The 21,122-nt window shown below is 45.0% G+C and overlaps 2 protein-coding genes across 3 annotated transcripts in view; both read right to left on the reverse strand.

The window, feature by feature from the left end:
- LARGE1 (LARGE xylosyl- and glucuronyltransferase 1) overlaps window positions 1–21,122 on the reverse strand; it is a 641,175-nt gene that overhangs the window by 107,550 nt on the left and 512,503 nt on the right. The gene's annotated exons all lie outside the window — the stretch shown is intronic.
- LOC134603679 (septin-7-like) lies at window positions 1,263–2,989 on the reverse strand. The gene is made up of 2 exons (XM_063449861.1): window positions 2,888–2,989; window positions 1,263–2,766 (listed from the first exon to the last, which is right to left on the reverse strand). The coding sequence occupies exons 1-2, from the start codon at window positions 2,987–2,989 to the stop codon at window positions 2,077–2,079; spliced, it is 792 nt and encodes a 263-aa protein (XP_063305931.1). The 3' UTR covers window positions 1,263–2,076.

Raw genomic sequence — 21,122 nt, forward strand, 5'->3', positions numbered from 1 at the left:
AATAGGTCCCCCCCATGGCGATTTATGGCCCCCACCCACCGCGCATGGGTGGGGGCCAGACAGTAGGTCCTCCCCTCTCATCTTTAGGGCCCCCACCCACCGCTCAAGGGTAGGGGGGGGAATGTGGTCCCCCCCATTGTAATTTATGGCCCCCACCCACCGCGCAGGGGTGGGGGCCAGGTGGGAGGACAGAAGGTGTATGGCCCGACCCACCACACAGGGGTAGGGGGCCGGATAGAAGGTTTTTTGTTTTTTTTTTACAGTGAGCAGCCACAGGCTGCTCACTGTTTAGTGGACATGTCCCTACTCGCTGTATAGCGATTAGGGGCATTGGGGAGATTCTAATCTCCCTTATGCTATTATGGGGGTCATATTGACCCCCATAGAGTGAGGGGGGGACCTGGGGGACTTATGAAGTGGCGGGGAGCACTGCTCCCTGCCTCTTCTATCTGTACATATTACAAGGAGGGAGCTGCGTGCCGGTAGCTCCCTCCTTGTAATAAACTGAACGAACAAACGAACACTGATACACAGTGTTAGTTTGTTCGTCTGATTTTTTTTTCTATTCATTCATTCGTCTGTCTGATGAATGAATGAATAGATGAAATTCCCGTTCACATGTTGAGGTGTTTCACTGGGCATGTGCGGGAATCTCACAGTCTATCTAGTGGGGGCAGATGACGTGTCCCACAGGGACTTCACCTATCCACACAAAGATGGCGGCGCCCTGAATATAGATCGGGGCAGAAAATAAAGATAAAAAATAGGTAATATAGGGGGCTTAGGTGCATTTGGGGGTGACTAGGGGGTCAATTGGATGTAGTGGGGGCGGGAGGGGGGTTAAAAAAAAAACGGAATTCGGCCATGACCGTGCCGCTTTAAGTACATAGGAAGTAAGAGAACGAATGGGCAGTACAGAAGCGTTTAGGGCCAGGCTACAGTAGGGCCTCTTGAAGCAACAGATCCATACAATGCAATAAGCCCAAACTGCCTGCTTATTTATGTTTTTTTTTAATTTTATTATTTTATTTTTTTTACATCACAACATCACAACAAAAAAAATACAGAAATGCAGTATATGAATACAGCTAAATGCAAAATTGTGATGTTCCTCTCTGAGATCATGATTCCCGTTTCTAGCAAAACATAAAATGCACGATAAGGTAGGAACAGACAGGTTGTTAACCCCTTAAGGACACATGACATGTGTGACATGTCATGATTCCCTTTTATTCCAGAAGTTTGGTCCTTAAGGGGTTAATTTAATCTAGAAATGACTTATATATGCATCATTCCTGCTGCTTTACCACAAAACTTAGGGAAGAATTTAAAGAGGTAAAAGAAAAAAAAAAGTTTCACTCATTGGTTCTACCGTAAGGAAATAAGCTATATTTTAATTCAGTAGGACCAAGTTTTGGAAAAATATATCTAAAGTAAATGTTATTACAAAAGGAAGCAGTACTTTCTCCTGGCTACAGAAGTTTCTAAATGGAAATAGCATATAAGTAAAGAATTCCTCAACACAAGAGGGTGGTTCTAAGAAAAAAACAAAAACAAAAAACGTAACACAAAAAGCTTCTGTGCACTGTAAGCCTATATTCCCATGTGTAGTTTTAAACAATGGAATTGTCAAAATTAGGGGAAGAAAATGTAAATTACAATAAACCGTATGTATGGAAGTCTTGTTATACGTATCTTCATTTGTAAGCCAGAGTCCTTGTGTTGTAGATTATCCTGCTACCAGCCACCAGACCATGGTTATACAACAGTAAAATGCTTTGTCTTGCTTTTAAAACGAAGGCATCGGTTAAAAAGAGAAAGTGGGGGGAAAAGGGAGCAAGTTACTTGCAGCGTATAGTTCTCCAAGTATGCAAAACCTCAAACAATTCAAGGCATCTTAATTTCCGTCAACAATAAGAATAAAAAAAAAGGATAAAGAAAAAAAAAATGTCATGCCGCTTAATCCAACAATTATGGATGCAACTGGTTTTGAAAAGTGGCTGAATGTTTCCAACGAACACTGATGTCTGGGCTGGCAAATTGGCAACTGATAGAGTACGGGGTCTAAGAATGATTCTAAAATATCTTCCCTTTCTTCTTGTTTTTCTCCAAAGTTCTGGAAGAATTCTGCTGTTCCAGTATGCGCTGTTGAGTTTCCCAGTTTACTTTCTCCTCCTCAAACTGACGCCGTTTCTCCTCCAACTCTTTGTGTTGAGCCTCCAGGTTCTTTTTCATTTGCTCGTGGCGCCGCTGAAGCTCTGCTTCGGAGTCCTTAAGCTTCTGCACTTTTTCTTTAACCTTTATTTCAAACACTTGCTCCATTTCCATCTCCACTTTCTTCGTTTTGGCCACGTGTTCCCTTCTTTCCTCTTCCATTTGAGCCAGAGGACTCATGCCTTCAACTGTGTCAAATTTTGTTAGCTGTCCTTTGTTTTTGTTGTTATCAACTCCATTACAAGTGACAGCTGCCAGTTTTCGGCTCCTGTAGTTCTCATAATGTACGTTATTGGTTACATCCTTCAGGTCCTGCATGTGAGTTCTTATCAACATGTTTTGCAGTATAGTGAAGTCACAATGTTCACTGTTTTCCACTTCTGCAACCTGGCGTCTGTTCACGCGGGATTCTGCATTACGGTAGTCTTCAAATTTACTGTCAATATAGTCAATAACCGGTTGCCAACAGTTGCTATTATCCACTGCATCTCCAAATCCAGGTGTATCTACTATTGTAAGAAGTAGCTGGACTCCCCCTTCTTTGATTAGAACCTTTGATTGTTCAACCCGAACAGTTTTTCTTTATTCTGTGTTAAGGACCAGGGTAATACAGGTCTGTTGAAAACAGTGAATTGATGAGTGTGGACTTTCCCAGACCAGATTCACCTACTACCATAAGTGTGAATTCAAATCCCCTCTTCACGGATTTCCTGTACACTTGGTTTGGGAGATTGGCAAACCCCACATATCCTTCAAGGTTCTTCTGTTGAGCCATGTTGCCTCCGGTGGTGTACAGTCTCTGCCTCGCCTTGTGCGCGTCTCTCGGCTCTCTGTCTAACTAACACAGCCCCGGGACGCTTTATTTAAGTTTTGTTTTTTTTATCTGCTGCTATTCTGACATGCACAATTCTCTATTTACTACATGTAGCCAGGGAGGCATATATATCTTAATTGATGGAGCAACATGGCTAACACAGTCTGTAACAATAAGGTAGCTTTGGCAACGTACATGACACAGAAAGGGCCTATCACTCTTTCATGCATATTGCATGCAATCCCTTCGTGGTCCAAACTTGAATATGCCCCATAACCCGTGTCTTCTTTTACCCATTGCTCTCCTACCAGATTTCGATTCATTAGCCTGCTTGCAATTTCCAGTTTCTAAATGCTTATGAGGATGGTTTTATATATGGCTACAAACAGAAGTCAGGTTCATGATCTTCTAAGCACAAAATTCCAGAATCATGAAATCAAATTTTGTAATTAAAGCGGCACTGTCATGCCGAATCCCGTTTTTTTTTTAACCCCCCTCCCGCCTCCACTACATCCAATCGACCCCCTAGTCATCCCCAAATGCCCCTAAGCCCCCCACATTACCTCTTTTTAATTCTTTATCTTCTGCCCCGATCTTTATTCAGGGCGCCGCCATCTTTGTGTGGGTAGGTGAAGTCCCTGTGGGACACGTCATCTACCCACACTACACAGACTGTGAGATTCCCGCACATGCCCAGTGAAACACCTGGACATGCGAACGGGAATTTCATCTATTCATTCATTCATCAGACAGACGAATGAATGAATAGAAAAAATCAGATGAACAAACTAACACTGAGTATCAGTGTTAGTTTGTTCGTTCAGTTTATTACAAGGAGGGAGCTACCGGCGTGCAGCTCCCTCCTTGTAATATGTAACTATAGAAGCGGCAGGGAGCAGTGCTCCCCGCCACTTCCTAAGCCCCCCATGTCCCCCCCTCACTCTATGGGGGTCAATATGACCCCCATAATAGCACAAGGGAGATTAAAATCTCCCCAATACCCCTACTCGCTATACCGCGAGTAGGGGCATGTCCACTAAACAGTGAGCAGCCTGTGGCTGCTCACTGTAAAAAAAAAAAAAATGGTAATAAGGACCTACTGTCCCCCCCCCCGGCCCCCACCCCTGCGCGGTGGGTGGGGGCCCTAATAAAACAATAAGGGGGGGACCTTCTGTCCTCCCCCCCGGCCCCCACCCCTGAGCGGTGGGTGGGGGCCCTAATAAAACAATAAGGGGGGGGACCTATTGTCCTCCCCCCCGGCCCCCACCCCTGCGCGGTGGGTGGGGGCCCTAATAAAACAATAAGGGGGGGGGACCTACTGTCCTCCCCCCCTGGCCCCCACCCCTGAGCGGTGGGTGGGGGCCCTAATAAAACAATAAGGGGGGGGACCTACTGTCCTCCCCCCCTGGCCCCCACCCCTGCGCGGTGGGTGGGGGCCCTAATAAAACAATAAGGGGGGGGGGGGGACCTACTGTCCTCCCCCCCTGGCCCCCACTCCTGCGCGGTGGGTGGGGACCCTAATAAAACAATAAGGGGGGGACCTATTGTCCTTCCCCCCCTGGCCCCCACCCCTGCGCGGTGGGTGGGGGCCCTAATAAAAACAATAAGGGGGGGGACCTACTGTCCTCCCCCCCGGCCCCCACCCCTGAGCGGTGGGTGGGGGCCCTAATAAAACAATAAGGGGGGGGACCTATTGTCCTTCCCCCCCTGGCCCCCACCCCTGCGCGGTGGGTGGGGGCCCTAATAAAACAATAAGGGGGGGGACCTACTGTCCTCCCCCCCTGGCCCCCACCCCTGCGCGGTGGGTGGGGGCCCTAATAAAACAATAAGGGGGGGGGACGTACTGTCCTCCCCCCCTGGCCCCCACCCCTGAGCGGTGGGTGGGGGCCCTAATAAAACAATAAGGGGGGGGGACCTACTGTCCTCCCCCCCTGGCCCCCACCCCTGCGCGGTGGGTGGGGACCCTAATAAAACAATAAGGGGGGGGACCTACTGTCCTCCCCCCCTGGCCCCCACCCCTGAGCGGTGGGTGGGGGCCCTAATAAAACAATAAGGGGGGGGGACGTACTGTCCTCCCCCCCTGGCCCCCACCCCTGAGCGGTGGGTGGGGGCCCTAATAAAACAATAAGGGGGGGGGACCTACTGTCCTCCCCCCCTGGCCCCCACCCCTGCGCGGTGGGTGGGGACCCTAATAAAACAATAAGGGGGGGGACCTATTGTCCTTCCCCCCCTGGCCCCCACCCCTGCGCGGTGGGTGGGGGCCCTAAATGAACCCCCCCCCATCAAGGTGACTAGGGGTCCCAAGCCCCTAGTCACCCCCCACCCAAAACATTCTATCCCCTACCTACCCCCCTCACCCTAAAAATAGTGAGGGGGGAATAAAATAACTAACCTGTAAAAAAAAAAAAATTAAACTTGCCATTTGACGTCTTCTTTTTTCTAAATTCTTCTTACTTCAGCCCCCCAAAAGGCCAAATAAAAATCCATAAACCCGTCACACTTTAAAAAAATAAATAAAAAACGAGCGCAAACAAAAATTAATCCATCTTCACCCATGGAGGGCACGCCGTGTACTGAGCTCCGCAGGGCGGGTCACGGCTTATAAAGCCTTGCCCCGCCCTGCAATTAGGCTTAGAACACAATGATTGGTTGGTTTAAGCCAATCAGAGTGCTCTGTGTCATTTTACACAGCGTGGGAAAATTCAAAAGAACTTTCCCACGCTGTGTAAAATGACAGATCACTGTGATTGGATGGTTTTCAAGCCATCCAATCACAGTGCTCTGTGTCATTTTACAAGCGTGGGAAAATTCCAAAGAACTTTCCCACGCTTGTAAAATGACACAGAGCAGTGTGATTGGATGGATTTCAAGCCATCCAATCACAGTGCTCTGTGTCATTTTACACAGCGTGGGAAAATTGAACGTTCCCACGCTGTGTAAAATGACACAGAGCACTATGATTGGATGGTTTGAAATCCATCCAATCACAGTGCTCTGTGTCATTTTACAAGCGTGGGAAAGTTCTTTGGAATTTTCCCACGCTTGTAAAATGACACAGAGCACTGTGATTGGATGGTTTGAAAACCATCCAATCACAGTGATCTGTCATTTTACACAGCGTGGGAAAGTTATTTTGAATTTTCCCACGCTGTGTAAAATGACACAGAGCACTCTGATTGGCTTAAACCAACCAATCATTGTGTTCTAAGCCTAATTGCAGGGCGGGGCAAGGCTTTATAAGCCGTGACCCGCCCTGCGGAGCTCAGTACGCGGCGTGCCCTCCATGGGTGAAGATGGATTAATTTTTGTTTGCGCTCGTTTTTTTTTTTTTTTTTTTAAAGTGCGACGGGTTTATGGATTTTTATTTGGCCTTTTGGGGGGCTGAAGTAAGAAGAATTTAGAAAAAAGAAGACGTCAAATGGCAAGTTTAATTTTTTTTTTTTTACAGGTTAGTTATTTTATTCCCCCCTCACTATTTTTAGGGTGAGGGGGGTAGGTAGGGGATAGAATGTTTTGGGTGGGGGGTGACTAGGGGCTTGGGGGTGGGGTGGGGGCCAGGGCAGGGGTGGGGGCCAGGGGGGGGAGGACAATAGGTCCCCCCCCTTATTGTTTTATTAGGGCCCCCACCCACCGCTCAGGGGTGGGGGCCGGGGGGGAGGACAGTAGGTCCCCCCCCCTTATTGTTTTTATTAGGGCCCCCAACCACCGCGCAGGGGTGGGGGCCAGGGGGGAAGGACAATAGGTCCCCCCCCTTATTGTTTTATTAGGGCCCCCACCCACCGCTCAGGGGTGGGGGCCGGGGGGGAGGACAGTAGGTCCCCCCCCTTATTGTTTTTATTAGGGCCCCCACCCACCGCGCAGGGGTGGGGGCCAGGGGGGGAAGGACAATAGGTCCCCCCCTTTATTGTTTTATTAGGGCCCCCACCCACCGCTCAGGGGTGGGGGCGGGGGGGGGGGACAGTAGGTCCCCCCCCTTATTGTTTTATTAGGGCCCCCACCCACCGCGCAGGGGTGGGGGCCAGGGGGGGAGGACAGTAGGTCCCCCCCCTTATTGTTTTATTAGGGCCCCCACCCACCGCTCAGGGGTGGGGGCCAGGGGGGGAGGACAGTAGGTCCCCCCCTTATTGTTTTATTAGGGCCCCCACCCACCGCGCAGGGGTGGGGGCCGGGGGGGAGGACAATAGGTCCCCCCCCTTATTGTTTTATTAGGGCCCCCACCCACCGCGCAGGGGTGGGGGCCAGGGGGGGGAAGGACAATAGGTCCCCCCCCCTTATTGTTTTATTAGGGCACCCACCCACCGCGCAGGGGTGGGGGCCAGGGGGGGAGGACAGTAGGTCCCCCCCCTTATTGTTTTATTAGGGCCCCCACCCACCGCGCAGGGGTGGGGGCCAGGAGGGAAGACAGTAGCCTCCCCCCCCCCCAATCTTTAACCCCCGCGCAGGGGAGGGGGGGTGTTTATTAGTTTTTTTTGTTTTTTTTTACAGTGAGCAGCCACTGGCTGCTCACTGCTTACTAGACATGCCCCTACTCGCGGTATAGCGAGTAGGGGCATATTATTTACTAATACTAAGTAATCTTTACTTAGTATTAGTAAAGTTGGCTGAAAGACCAATTCAGGTATTTCAGCCTTTTAGTAGATAGCTCCCTGATACCGTGGGAATTAGGGAGTTATCTACTAAGCGGCTGCAAGATGCAGCCGCGGCAATGAATAGGATCGGAGTTTCATTCATTAGAATGAAATTCCGATACAAACAAAGTACCGAATTGCTTCCTAACACCAATGGAGAAACTCTTCTCATTCTGTTAGGATGCAATTCGGCAGTTTTGCCGGCGTTCTGTCTAAGTGACAGGACGTTCGGCAATACTGACAGGAAGCATTGTGGGAACAGGGAGGAAAGCTAGGGATCATGGGAAAATTGCTCTGACCAGCGGAAATGAAGCACACTTTGCTCCTCCGCTGGTCAGAGCTGGTCAAGCGGAGGAATCCCATAAGACAAAGAGTCCCTACTTTGTCTTATGGTTTTAAAGAAAACTAAAGAAGACAGGAAGAAAAGAAGAACAGATCCTGAGAGAGGGGGAGAAGAGGAAGAGATTGAGGAAAGGTAAGTTCGGCATGACAGTGCCGCTTTAAGCCCACAGTAATTTTCAGCTCCTGGCCCTTAAAGCCCCTAATCCAGCACTGGTATAATGTGCAGTCAAGAGGAGCTATACAACTCACAATGTTTCTGAGGTCAGGGTTGAGAGGATTAAGTACAGCATGTTTTGATTGACAGATCAGACAAAAGGGAAATGGAACAGAGTAGCACAAATGTAATAAAGCAATTGGGCGGGGAAAGAGTTATAGCACAAATGGATTGCAGAGCAGAATGCAGAGACACAGATATAAGGAAATTGCAATATTTACTCAGAGAGCTTGATAACACAGACAGATGGAATGGGACAAGATAGGGGGAGCCACAATAGCTGTGAAAGATATAAAGAAGGGGTAGACACATCAAATGCAAACATTGGATGACTAAGCTGAGTGTGGTATATATAGAGAAAGACTAGCCACGTACATTAAATACACATGGGGGAGACGTTGTCCATGGATTTCAGCAAATTGTGTTATGTGTGGATTGCAGCAGATAAGGTAAAGCGAACTGTAAGGCAGGATGATGCAAACAGATTGAATAACCTGCAGACACTGAATCACAACATAAAACTTCAGATTAAGACTTCGGAGCTGAGGACGTGGCACAGTAATAGGTTATTTTTTATTCATCAATGTCATGGACAAAGATTTGTCATATATGCAAAATATAGAGTTATTAAAATCCTCCCACTGGGTTACAATATTTTCAAATATGTTTATTCATATGTGGAGGGCCATCGTCCCATGTGGTCAAGAAATGACCTGTGTAATCCAATCACACAGACACAGAATACAGATTAATAATGCTTGATAAAAAAGGTAATGTTACGTTTTCTCGCAATGTCTCAATGCCACCCTGTGTGGTATGATGCTCAGAAGTGAGCTTTTATATTTATTTTTGTTAATGCTGAAGGTCAAAAGTAAAAGTGAGTTATTGAGCTACTAGATTAATACAGACAAGAAGTCCCAGCTGTGGGTAAGCAGCAGATGGCATGAATTTGCAGCTGAGTTTTAAATACAAAGCACTGGGGGCATTGTGTTTCTTCACTGTGAAAATCACCCATCTCAACGAAGCTGTTGTGAGAATGGGTCACAGAAGGCTCCCTGGCAATAGTAAAGCATGAGGTCTTGTCTCCTCATGAAAAGGTAGGGCCCCTGTCTCTGTATGTAATAAATATAATAAGAAATAACCAGAATGGCATTTTAACCAAATGTATCTAAGGGAACACTCCTGCTCAGTTACCAGAGTTCCTTGTATCTCTTGTAATAGAGTCCATAATGAAAATCCAAGTTGGAAACATAACACAATGTTGGTAAATTTTTACATTTTACTTTCATTTGTAACTCAGATTGCCACAACCTACTGTTTAGTCAATATATGGCTAAGAATCAGGAGAATTGGTGTCAGGAGTTTTAAGATTAAAATAATTTAGCTCTTAATGTGAATCTGAGTGAAATTAGGATTAGGGGTATTAAAGGGGTATTATAGTTATGAGGTTTAAAAGAATAAGCATTCATAACTAAGAGTACTTCACTTACTTCGTCACCACCTCCCCACATAAGCACCAGTAATATTATATACCGGCAACTTACTATTTAAACCCACCACAACTACCAAACTATATAACAGCTAACAACATTGAGAATTAAGTTAGAGAGAAAATAAAATATGAAGGTAATTCTTTATCATGCTCTCTCCCAACCTTCAACTCCTTGCCTTCCTCTACCGTAAACCTTATTTTCCAGTTACTGAACAGTTGTCTGTAGTTCTCGCCTTGTGTCCTTTGATCTCATCTCCGAGTGGCGCTGTTTCCTCTACCTTTGTTTCATCCCTAGCTTAAATCTTTTTTTTTTTTTTTTTTTTTTTTTTTAATTCTTTATTTTTGCTGTGCAGGAGGGTACAAGGAATCAACAGACGCCACAACAGCGTATTTCAAGATATACATTGGCATAACAGTGGCATGAGAGTCTGCACAAATTTTTATAATTTTAACAAGCGTGGTTAAACAGTTGTGTCGTCAGCGTGAAATTAAATAAAATGCAACAAGATAACTGTCGTTCAACATGGCTAAATCGTCATTTGAGCTAGGTATACGTGGAAATTAAGAATTAATCCTTTCTCTGCCATTTTAACAATTATTTAGGTTGCCAACAGGGAACATAGACTAGGGCACAAGTTACATGTCGTGGGTGTCAAAGTGACAGTAGGTGAAATAAAATGATTGGCGCTTGATGGGTTAGTTATGTTTGCGTAATTGTAATATAGGGACAGTGATTTCGCTTTAAATGCACTAATACATGCTGGTACAGTATATACATCGTGTAAGACAACTAAAGCTTTGTGAGTAAATAGTAATCATGAATAGGTAAGTCGCTTCAATGCTTATATCACCCCAGCCGACCGGGACCACCATTGCTGCCTCTGCGGGTGGCCGTCTTCCTGTCGGTCCAGAGACCCCACACCCAGCGAGAGTCCCACTATCTTTAGGAATCTGCTCTGCCTTAGTTGTATGCCGTGAAGTGAATGTCCATCGGGGCAGGCACCAGGACCCAGTCCCCTCATGCTGCTTTGTGGAGTATTGGCTGGTTCCCATAGGACTGTGGCTGTGCTGTAGTGTGCTCGTCTCTCCCGATATTCATATTGTCAGCGTCAGCTGTGGAGGGGAGCTCGGCATGAGGTTTTCGGTTCCTGGGTGAGTCTGTCTCAGGCGTGGTGTGGGATGCGAGGTCGGCTTGTCTTCGTGTCAGTGACACGTTCCATCAGTTCAGGCGGCGGTAGTCAGTCTGCGGGTTACCTCCTACTCCCCTGTGTCGCCGTTGCCGTCGTTGATTGAAGTGGCTGCGGGGGTAAGTGAGCTCGCTCCTCGGCTTAGCCGTGTCCAAAAGCTGGAGCCGCCTTGTCAGCCTTGGGCGCCAGTGTTAGACCTTACTTCTTCGCTTGCGCACATGGCGCCCGCCATCTTGGGCCCAGCGGTCAGACCTCCCAGCATCGGCCGCGGCGTCCCGATCAAGGCCTTAGGGTGAGGACCGGGATCACCCCCCCGGTCCATAGGGGGGGGAACGGGGCCGAGTCCGCCCAGCGTCGTGCTTCAGGTTGGGTGCTGTGTGGCAGGCCAGTGGGGCAGCGGCCGTCCGCCCCACTCACCTCCGGAGTAGGCCTCAGGTAAGTCCACGAGGATATCTCCTCCAGGGGACTGTAGCTCGGTGAGCCAGCCTCTCCCTGGATCCAGCGGTGCCTCTGCGTTAGGCTTCGTAGCCGTCGGTCAGCTTTTTTTGTGTAAAGGCATATTTTTAATCGATTATTTGTGCGATGTTGCAGGAGCTCTGCTTGCCTGCGACCGACCAGTTCGGCGGCCCGGCCCCGCCCCCTAGCTTAAATCTTCAATCTGTGTTTTCGCTCTGGCTTGTCCCCCATGTCCTTAACGTGTAATTTTTATTCACATACAATGGAAATCCATCCCATGTTATCTAACTTCTTACTTTTTCTCAAATATGTTTAAACAAATTGATTATATATATCTAATCCACTTTATTGATTTATACACACTAATTTAATCTGGTCTCCACTTCCAGCTTGTTCTTTTACTGTCTAAATGCCACCTCTTCCTCTCTGCTAAAACAAGGCTTTGTTCGGCTACGACAAAGTTTGGTTAATGCCAACTTTTTTCAATCAAATGGCTTCCTTTGGGTCCAATTGCAACATTTATTCTGATTCTAAACATTATTTATTTTTCTCCTTCCGTCATTGATTATGTCTTTTAACGGCCACTGCCATCTCCATGCGTGTATGGGAGATAGGAGGTATCAAGTACAAAATGAATTAGCTGTTTTATACAAGGATTTGTTTTACACAGTTACTTTGTGAAATTCTGGTTTACTTATATTGTTATATGTAATTATGCTAATATGTGTGTGTCCTTTGGGAATGAGCAATAAAAATAAAATTGTATTTAATTTCGGTGCTATTTTATTGGAAATTTAATTGTTTCACAAAAATAAATTGATTCCTTGTGAATGGCACATGAGGAGGTTTTAAATACTTTAGAGCAGGGGTTCCTAATTATTTTTTCCAGTGGAAGCCTTTGTCATAATGTATCAACATCGTGGAACTCCCCCCCCCCCCCCCAACCCAAAAATAAAAACTATTTTGCACCATTGCATAAACTTTTTTTTGTATGTGCTAGTGTGTCTGTATGTCAAGTTGTGTGTATCTGTGTTTGTATGTGCCAATGTGTGTATCTGTGTGTATATGTATCGGACACACAGATACACACACACACACACTGTCACTCAGATACACACACGTTAACACACAGTGTGTGTGTGTATGTGTGTATCTGTGTGTCAAGGTGTGTGTATCTGTATGTCAAAGTGTGTGTATCTGTGTTTGTATGTGCCGGTGTGTGTGTGTGTGTGTGTATGTATCTGACACACAGATAAACACACACTGGCACACAGATACACGTACTGACAAATTCACACACCTTGAGAGACACACATTTATACACATACAGTGACACATATACACACCTTGACACACAGATACACAAACTGGCACATACACACACTGTCACAGGTACACATACATGTATGTTTGTATTTGCTGTTAACTTACCTTTTTTCTCCCTTCAGTGCTGCAGACTGAGGATTGTGTCCCAGGTCGGCAGCTGCTCACTCACTGCTGCGCTCCCTCTCCCTCCAGCCGGCACGCTTTGTCTGGGAGGAAGTGCTGTCACTTCCTCCCAGCATTCATACAACAGGGGTTTAGCGATACCCATCGGATGGCCCTAAATGCTTGGGCCACCTGATGGGCAAATCACAGCAGAACCCCAATTTTGTTCTTCTAAGGTTCCGCAGAACACTAATTGGGAAACGGTACTTTAGAGGGTCTATTTTGTTAACTAATAATTTTAGAGGTTGTCTTGCAATTTTTGGGATCAGTATTTTGTAAATTCGTTTTTTTTTTTTTTAAACTATTTATGCTGAAATCTTGTTGTGTATTTTTGATAAGATAACTATTGCCTCACTGTCAGTAACATCCTCTTTCCTCAAGTCCAAACTTTTTAATTATTTGCTTTTATTATTTGCTCAATTCTATTAAACAGAATTGTTTGTATTTAATGTTTGTTTCATTGGATGGATGGGTGATGAAAGTCATCTCGGATCAACAGGAAACAATCCTAACTTAAATGTCTTTAAACATTTGTTGGTGAGTCCACAGACATTTGTGGTTTCATCAATCTCCCTATTAGTGGAGGATGAGATTTCCATCCTCAATAAGAAATATAGGTTTGGGAATTTCTGGGTCCATTGACCCAGGTATGGGCACAGAAGCAAAGAAATGTTTTATCCACATACAGCACTAGAAGCCTTCTATTCATTTTGAGACACAAAGATCATGAAAATGGATATATATGCACTAAGTTATGGATTCTGGGCTTTCTGACAGGGAACTATTGCATGGATTTTAACATGAGAATCTAAGATTAAAATCTGCATGTTTTTATTGCATTCTATTTTGAGTAATTACTGAATTAATTGGATGTACCGTAACCTAAAACCTCTATTTGCCATATACCATTTTTGGCAGAAATAAGTATTTCATTATAGCCGTGCATCTCTATTGATATATTCCTTTAACATTGCTGTACAGGTGGCGTATTGTGGGTTAAGTAGTTTTGGCTGCCACACAGCAGTTATATGAGGCGAAGATTGAATTAGCAGATTCGATTTTAGATTCTGGGCACAGAAGTTTCAGCAAGTGTAAAGGCAAATCAATGAAATCATTTAGAAATATCTGGAACAGTTTATTATGCCTCGGCTACACCATAGATGCAACAATCATCACTCAAAACAATGAAATTTGCATAGGCTGGTTGCCACTATCCATTGTTACATCCTACCAATATTCAGCGGGACAGTCCTAAATTATGTACGCTCTGTCCTGGGTTTGATCTCTGGTTTCCTGCTTTTACAGGAACACTCCGCAACAATGGTAGTGTGAGAAAATCGCTGTGTAGTAAATATACTCCCAATAAAAAAAAATATGCATACATTTTGTTTTTGCTGTATGTTGTCAAAGTCACTGCAGCCTTTGCAGGCCCTCTATATCTTCTCAAGAAGATATTTTACATCTCTTCACAGGTAAATAATCAGAGGCTTCTCCGTTAGAAGCCTCCAAATCTATTCCTCTGTTCATGCATGTGTCTCACTGCAACAGTGGTCTGCTGTAAGGTCTGTGTGGAGGAACAGGCCTCCCAAATGTACCGATTTCGACGGAACAAATACAAAAGGGCTGATTTCTATGAGAAATTGTCACTTTTATAAACTGGAACTAAAATAGAATACAGTACTCATCACACATAAACCACTTCAGCAAGATGAAGTGCCTTATGGGTGTGGAGTGGTCCTTTAAGGAACATCTAAGAAAAGTGTCCAATAAGCATAGTGAAAATCGCAGTAGACACTCTTGACCATTTACATTGGGGAAAATAAATTAGTCATAACTACCTATGCCCCTTGGTTATAGTGCAAAGAGGTGTATTGCTGCAGCCATTTACAATAATCGGTGAAGCTAAAAAATTGACGCAGTATGACTCGTATCAGACGATTGAGCAGTTCTACTCATCAAATTTATGAGTGAAACAGGTGGGGTGAACATAAGAAGAAAATAAAACAATAAAGGGGAGCTGTGGGGAGAATACATCATACAGGTGGAGTAAAAGAGAGAGTGGATGAGAAAATAAGTGAGGTGGGTATATTGACTGACAGGTGGTCTTGGCAGAGAACAAAAAAGTGGTGGGAACAATAGATGAATTGGAAAAAAATGTAAAGGACTGCAAATAAAATAAGATGGCTGGAATATTCGAGAAAGTGGTTTTTCTCTCTTATGTTTCTGCCTAATTTTTCCCACAATTGCCAAAAGCCTTCAATGCTTCAGTGTATGCTTTTTGAACAGGTCTCATGAATATTTTAAAATACTTATTTCTTAAATATTACTTTAATTGTTAAATGCATACTCATTGACTAAGGAAGGGGAAATCACACTTGGGAACAAAACCTGCTTAGAGAACTCAGCTTGATGTAGGAGAGCAACATCTGGTTAAATATCAAAAGATGTTCGACGCTCCACAGAAGTCTGGGGAATGTTCCTGTAAAATCTTTACAACACAACATCTGCTGGCTGCTCTGTTATTGAAAATATATGCAAATATTTCCTGGTTTGCTTCAGATGATGTTTTGCAATTGTTTTACTTTTTACACAAACATCTGATGGACAATCCTACATTTTGGAACAGCTTCATTGTTGACCAGTGATGGCGAACATTTTTGATGCCAGAGTGCCCAAACCGCAATACAAACCAACTTTGTTTCCTCAAAGTGCCAACACGGCAATTAAACATGGCAATTATACACACTGACACTCACAGATACACACACACACACACACACACACACACTGACACTCACATAATCACAGATCCACAGACATCCTAAGTGCTGTCCCTTCCCCTACTGTCCCTTAGTTCTCTCCCCTATCTTCCGTACCCCACTGTCCCTTAGTGCTCTCTCTCTCCTCCCATTCCATCCCTGCCCCCTGTCTCTTAGTGGTCACTCCTCTCCCCCTACCCCCTTAGTGGTCTCCCTCCCCCATTTTAGTGGTCACTCATCTCCCCCAACTCCCTTAGTGGTCTCTCCCCCCACCTCCTTACTGATCTCTCCTCCCCCACTACATTAGTGGTTTCTCCTCTCCCCCCCTTTAGTGGTCTCTCCTCCCCCCCCCACTTTAGTGGTCTCTACCTCCCTTTTAGTGTCCCCCCCTCCCCTTGGCGCTAACCCCCCTCCCTGGTGTGCCTCCTACTTCCCTGTGTAGCATGGCTGGGCGGCGCAGACCGCAGTACAGGAGCTTCTGTTTCCTGTACCCCCCAGGACTGAAAGGGAGTGCTCTTCCCTTCTACCGGGTCACTCAAATCTGGCGTCCCCCGGGCCGGTGCGCCCTAGATGACTGCTTAAGTTGCCTATAGGAAGCGCCGGCCCTGGTCCCAGACAATCCAGGACACGTGGGCACCCTACCAGCGACCTATGGCTCGGTGTGCCAGCTGTGGCATGCGTGTCAAAGGTTCACCATCGGTGGTGTAGATCACCACGCTCAGCATCTTCCATTTACATCATAATAAAGAGCTTAGGCATTAACAAAAAACAGACAATATCTTCAAGAGAAGATATATTTGATATTATGTGGGTTATTTACTAAATGCAATTTAACAGGAATTGAATGGGAAATTTCAAATTTTAAGTGTTCTTTGTGGTGTTTCTTGAAGTGTCTGTTCATATTCATCATGCCATTTAATTGCTGGGTTGTTTCGTTAATGTAGCATTCTAGGTGGCATTTTGTGCATTAAATCATGCATACCACATTACTGGATGTGCAGGAGTATGATCCTTTTGTGCTGTAGGATTTTATTGTTGAGGGTGGCTGTGTTGTCTGTGCATATGTGCTCGCACAGTTTGCAGCAAGATTTTTTACATTGCCTGGTCTCATTTTCTTTATTCTTCTCATCATTTCTTCTCATCATTTCTTTATTCTTCTCATCTGGATAGTTTTCTGTTGATTGAAATTTGTTGGAGGTTTGGTGGTTTTCTAAAGGCCAAAATGGATGTTTCAGAGAAAATGTTTTTCAGAGTCTCATATTTTGCTAACATTGGTTTTAGGTCTTAAATCATTTCCGTATTTCCTCATGAGCTGATTTGTAAGTGACCACAATTTTTTTTCTCTCTGTACTGTAGCAGGTGCGTGCGTGGAGTTCTTACAGCATAGTGGATTTGTTTGGTAATAGACCTTGCTTGGTTTGTAGCCTTTCTGTCTCATAGATTGGGAAAGTGCATTAAGATGTGAATTACGGTCATTAGGGTCAGAGTGTATGCAATGGTACCTAGTTGCTTGGCTGTAGATGATGCCCTGTTTAGTATGGGAGGGGTGGCATCATCTACAGCCAAGTAATTAGGCACCATTGCATATCCTTTGGCCGTAATGACCATAGGTGCATACATAGAATGTGACGGCAGATAAGAACCATTTGGCGTGCCTATCACACGCATGCTTAAACTCCTTCACTGTGTTAACCTCTACCACTTTATCTGGGAGGCTATTCCATGCATTCACTATCCTCTCAGTAAAGTAATATTTCCTGATATTTTTAAACCTTTGCCCCTCTAATTTAAGACTACGGCCTCTTGTTGTGGTAGTTTATCTCGTAATGTTTCTTTCATATCCCCCTGTCTTGTCTTTCCTCCAAGCTATACATGTTAAGACCTTTCCTTGTGAGTTTTATCCAGTAATCCATGAACCAGTTTAGTAGCCCTTCTCTGAACTCTCTCCAAAGTATCAATATCCTACTGGAGATACTATAGTACTGGATACAATACTCCAAGTGAGGTCTCACCAGTGTTCTGTACAATGGCATGAGCACTTCCCTCTTTATACTGCTAATACCTCTCCCTATACAACCAAGCATTCTGCTATCATTTCCTGCTGCATTTCTTTTACATTGTCTGCCTACCTTTAAGTCATCAGAAATAATCACCCCTAAATCCCTTTCCTCAGATGTTGAGGTTAGGACTCTATCAAATATTCTGTACTCTGCCCTTGGGTTATGTCAAAGATGCATCATCCTACACTTATCCACATTAAATGTCAGCTGCCACAACTCTGACCATTTTTCTAGTTTACCTAAATCATTTGCCATTTGGCTTATCCCTCTTTTAACATCAACCCTGTTACATATCTTAGTATCATCAGCAAAAAGACATACCTTACCATGAAGACCTTCTGCAATATCACTAATAAAATATTAAAGGGAATGGTTTCAAATACAGATCCCTGAGGTACCCCACTGGTAACAAGACCATGCTTCGAATATACTCCATTGATTATAACCCTCTGTTGCCTGTCATTAAGCCACTGAGTTACCCATTCAACAATATTGAAGATATTATTAATATTAGAACAAGATTGCAGTTTATTTATAAGCCTTCTATGTGCAACAGTGTAAAAGCCTTACTGAAATTTAGGTAAGCAATGTTGGGCGAGCGGAGCAGTGCGCACTGCGGTACAGGAGATTCAGTCTCCTGTACCTAGCCGTACTGACAGGAAGTACTCTCTCAGTGCTGACGTCATATTCCGGCTCCCGCGGTATCAGCAGACAGCGCAAGAGGGAGCAGAGCGGTGAGATTAGAGCTCCCTCGCCGCGTCTGATCTCAGCACTGCCGCACGCCGCGCCGGGGGTCCAGAAGGTGGCCCGGCAGCAGGGAGAGCTTTCCTCCTGACGGTCACTGAAATCTTGCGCCCCCGGAGCCTGTGCGCCCTAAGGCGGCCGCCTGTGCCGCCTTATGGACGCGCCGGCCCTGATAGCATGTCTCCGTAACAGCGAATAAATCTACATTATCACTTGCCATTATTGCCACAAGTTCATGGATCTTATTCCTTAAACTGCAAGCATTTAACACACTTGCTACAGGCACTTTCTATCCTTGTTTTGGGGGGCAATTGGATTGATGTTTATCACCTCTCCTAGTTTAAATATGTCCTAGCAAAACCTCTGAAATGCTCACTGACAACATTTGTTCCCTTTTGAGATGCAAACCATCTTTTTAGTACAGTTTATTTCCATTCCAAACAGAGCTACCATGAGAAATGAAGCCAAATCCTCCTGACACCATTCACCAAGCCACAAGTTAAAGTACCTAATACGCATCCGCCCGTCATTCTGAGTGTTATGCACAGGCAGAACTTCAGAGAATGACAGTGTGGAAGCATTCTGCCATATATCATTGGCAAAAACACAAAAAAACTCACTTTACCTCTGAAACCTCATTGCAAGCCAAGTCGTTCGTCCCTAGATGGACACGTACATCCAAATCCCATACCTGCTTTGCTTGCTTAACAATATTACAAATACGTCTCCTCTCCTGTCTCTGTGAGCAGTAGCTCCAGGAAGACATCTCACAAGACCACTATTGTCCAACTCCACACCTCTTATAATAGAATCCCCCAACAACAACTGCTTTCTATAAGGCCTCACCTTATCCTTTTTGTCATTGGCTGCAGTCTTGCACAACTTTGACATAGAGGTTGGTGGTTCCACAAACTCTGTGTCTGAGCTTGTCTCCATAACACCACTACCCTCAGTGCAATGTCATAAGTAAGGCACCTTGTCATAAAAACAGCCCTGCCCCTGGCCACACCTCCCCTAAAATGAAAGTGTCCCTCTTTGTCCATTTGAAATTTTGGGAGGTATGCCACTGATCTTCTAGCCATGGGCACGCTCCGTGATGGATTAACACTATACCTTTGGTTTTGTTTTCCTGGTGACCCCAGGGTCCCCAAGGGAAACTCAAAATAGCTGGGGATGGGTCTCAAGACTGTTTTTGAGAAATAGGAAAGTATAACACTTTATAGAGTATACCACTCCTTTTACACATTGTTCTTTACATTTTTACACATTGTATAGGCACATAACATAGAAGAATAAAACAAAGTATGATGGCGGCGGTGAATGCATTATTATTATACGTTTGTGCAAGAACACTTTAATGTCTAATTCTCACTGTGTTTTAGTTTAATATTATTATTTTTATAAAACGTCAACAAATTCCATAGCGCTTTACAATAGGTGGACTAACAAATGTAATAGTAACCAGACACTTTTGAAGCACAGGAACAGAGGGGCTGAGGTCCCTGCTCAATGAGCTTACATGCTAGAGGGAGTGGGGTAAAGCGACACAAAAGGTAAGGGTAGAAGTAGAGAAATAGATTGGTAGAATCTTATTTACTGAAGACTTTGTGTGTTTTTTTTGTAAAATTGCAGGAGAGGAATCAGTTGGGAGACATTAACAGTTTAATTTATACGCTGTTGTAAAAAAGTGAGTTTTTAATGAGTTTTTGAAAGAGTGGAGACTGGGTGAGTGTCTAACGCAAAAGGGAAGAGAGTTCCACAGAAATGGTGCAGCCCTAAAGAAGTCTTGAAGGCGAGCATCAGAGGTGGGAGTACGAACAGAGGATAGGGGGGCCTAGACAGGACATACTTGTGTACTAGGAAGGATAGGTGGGAGTAGCATTATGTAGAGATTTGAAAGCAAGAACCAGAATTTTAAAATGACCGCCATATCTTACTGGATGCCAATGCAGGGATTGACAGAGGGGTGAGGCGTGGAAGGTGCGGGCGGACAGGAAGATGAGCCTCGCCGCCGCATTCATTATGGACTGTAATGGGGCAAGTTGGGAGTACGTAAGACCACTGAGAAGCGGATTTCAGTAGTCAAGTCGAGAGAGGACAGTGGCATGGACCAGCACCTTAGCCGCATCTGGCGTTAAGTAGGGGGGATGCACGCAATGTTTTTAAAAAGGAAAGGGCAGTATTTGACGATCAACTGGACATGAGGGGTGAAGGAGAGGTCGGAGTCAAAGAGAACACCAATGCAGCGAGCCTGCGTGGTGGAGCTGATGGTAGCGACATTAATGTGGAGGGAGACAGAAAGGGGAGTAGCAACACTAGAGGGAGGAAGTTCTGTTTTGGACAAGTTGAGCTTAAGGAAGTGGGCAGAATCAGTTAGAAATAGCAGAGAGGCAGTCAGAGACACTAGTCAAGAGGGGCGCAGAGAGATCAGGAGAGGACAGACAGATTTGTGTATAACCGCATAGAAGTGATATTGGAAGCCGAAGAAGGCAGATACAAAGAATCATTCTTAGATAATTGCACAGGAATTATGATATGAAGATGAGTGACCTCTTAGTTGAGTGGAGTCTCACTGCAATGCCTGTAGATGTTACAACCGAACATTTAGATGAATTGTTTGCCTATTGCTTGTAGCCTGTGCCATCAATAGATTAGCACCTTGACAAATCACTTGCGGCTTTTCTTAGTGGCTTACACAGACCATGCTGAGACAACATCAATAAG

This window comes from Pelobates fuscus, chromosome 3, assembly GCF_036172605.1.
Source record: "Pelobates fuscus isolate aPelFus1 chromosome 3, aPelFus1.pri, whole genome shotgun sequence".
NCBI classification, from domain to species: domain Eukaryota; kingdom Metazoa; phylum Chordata; class Amphibia; order Anura; family Pelobatidae; genus Pelobates; species Pelobates fuscus.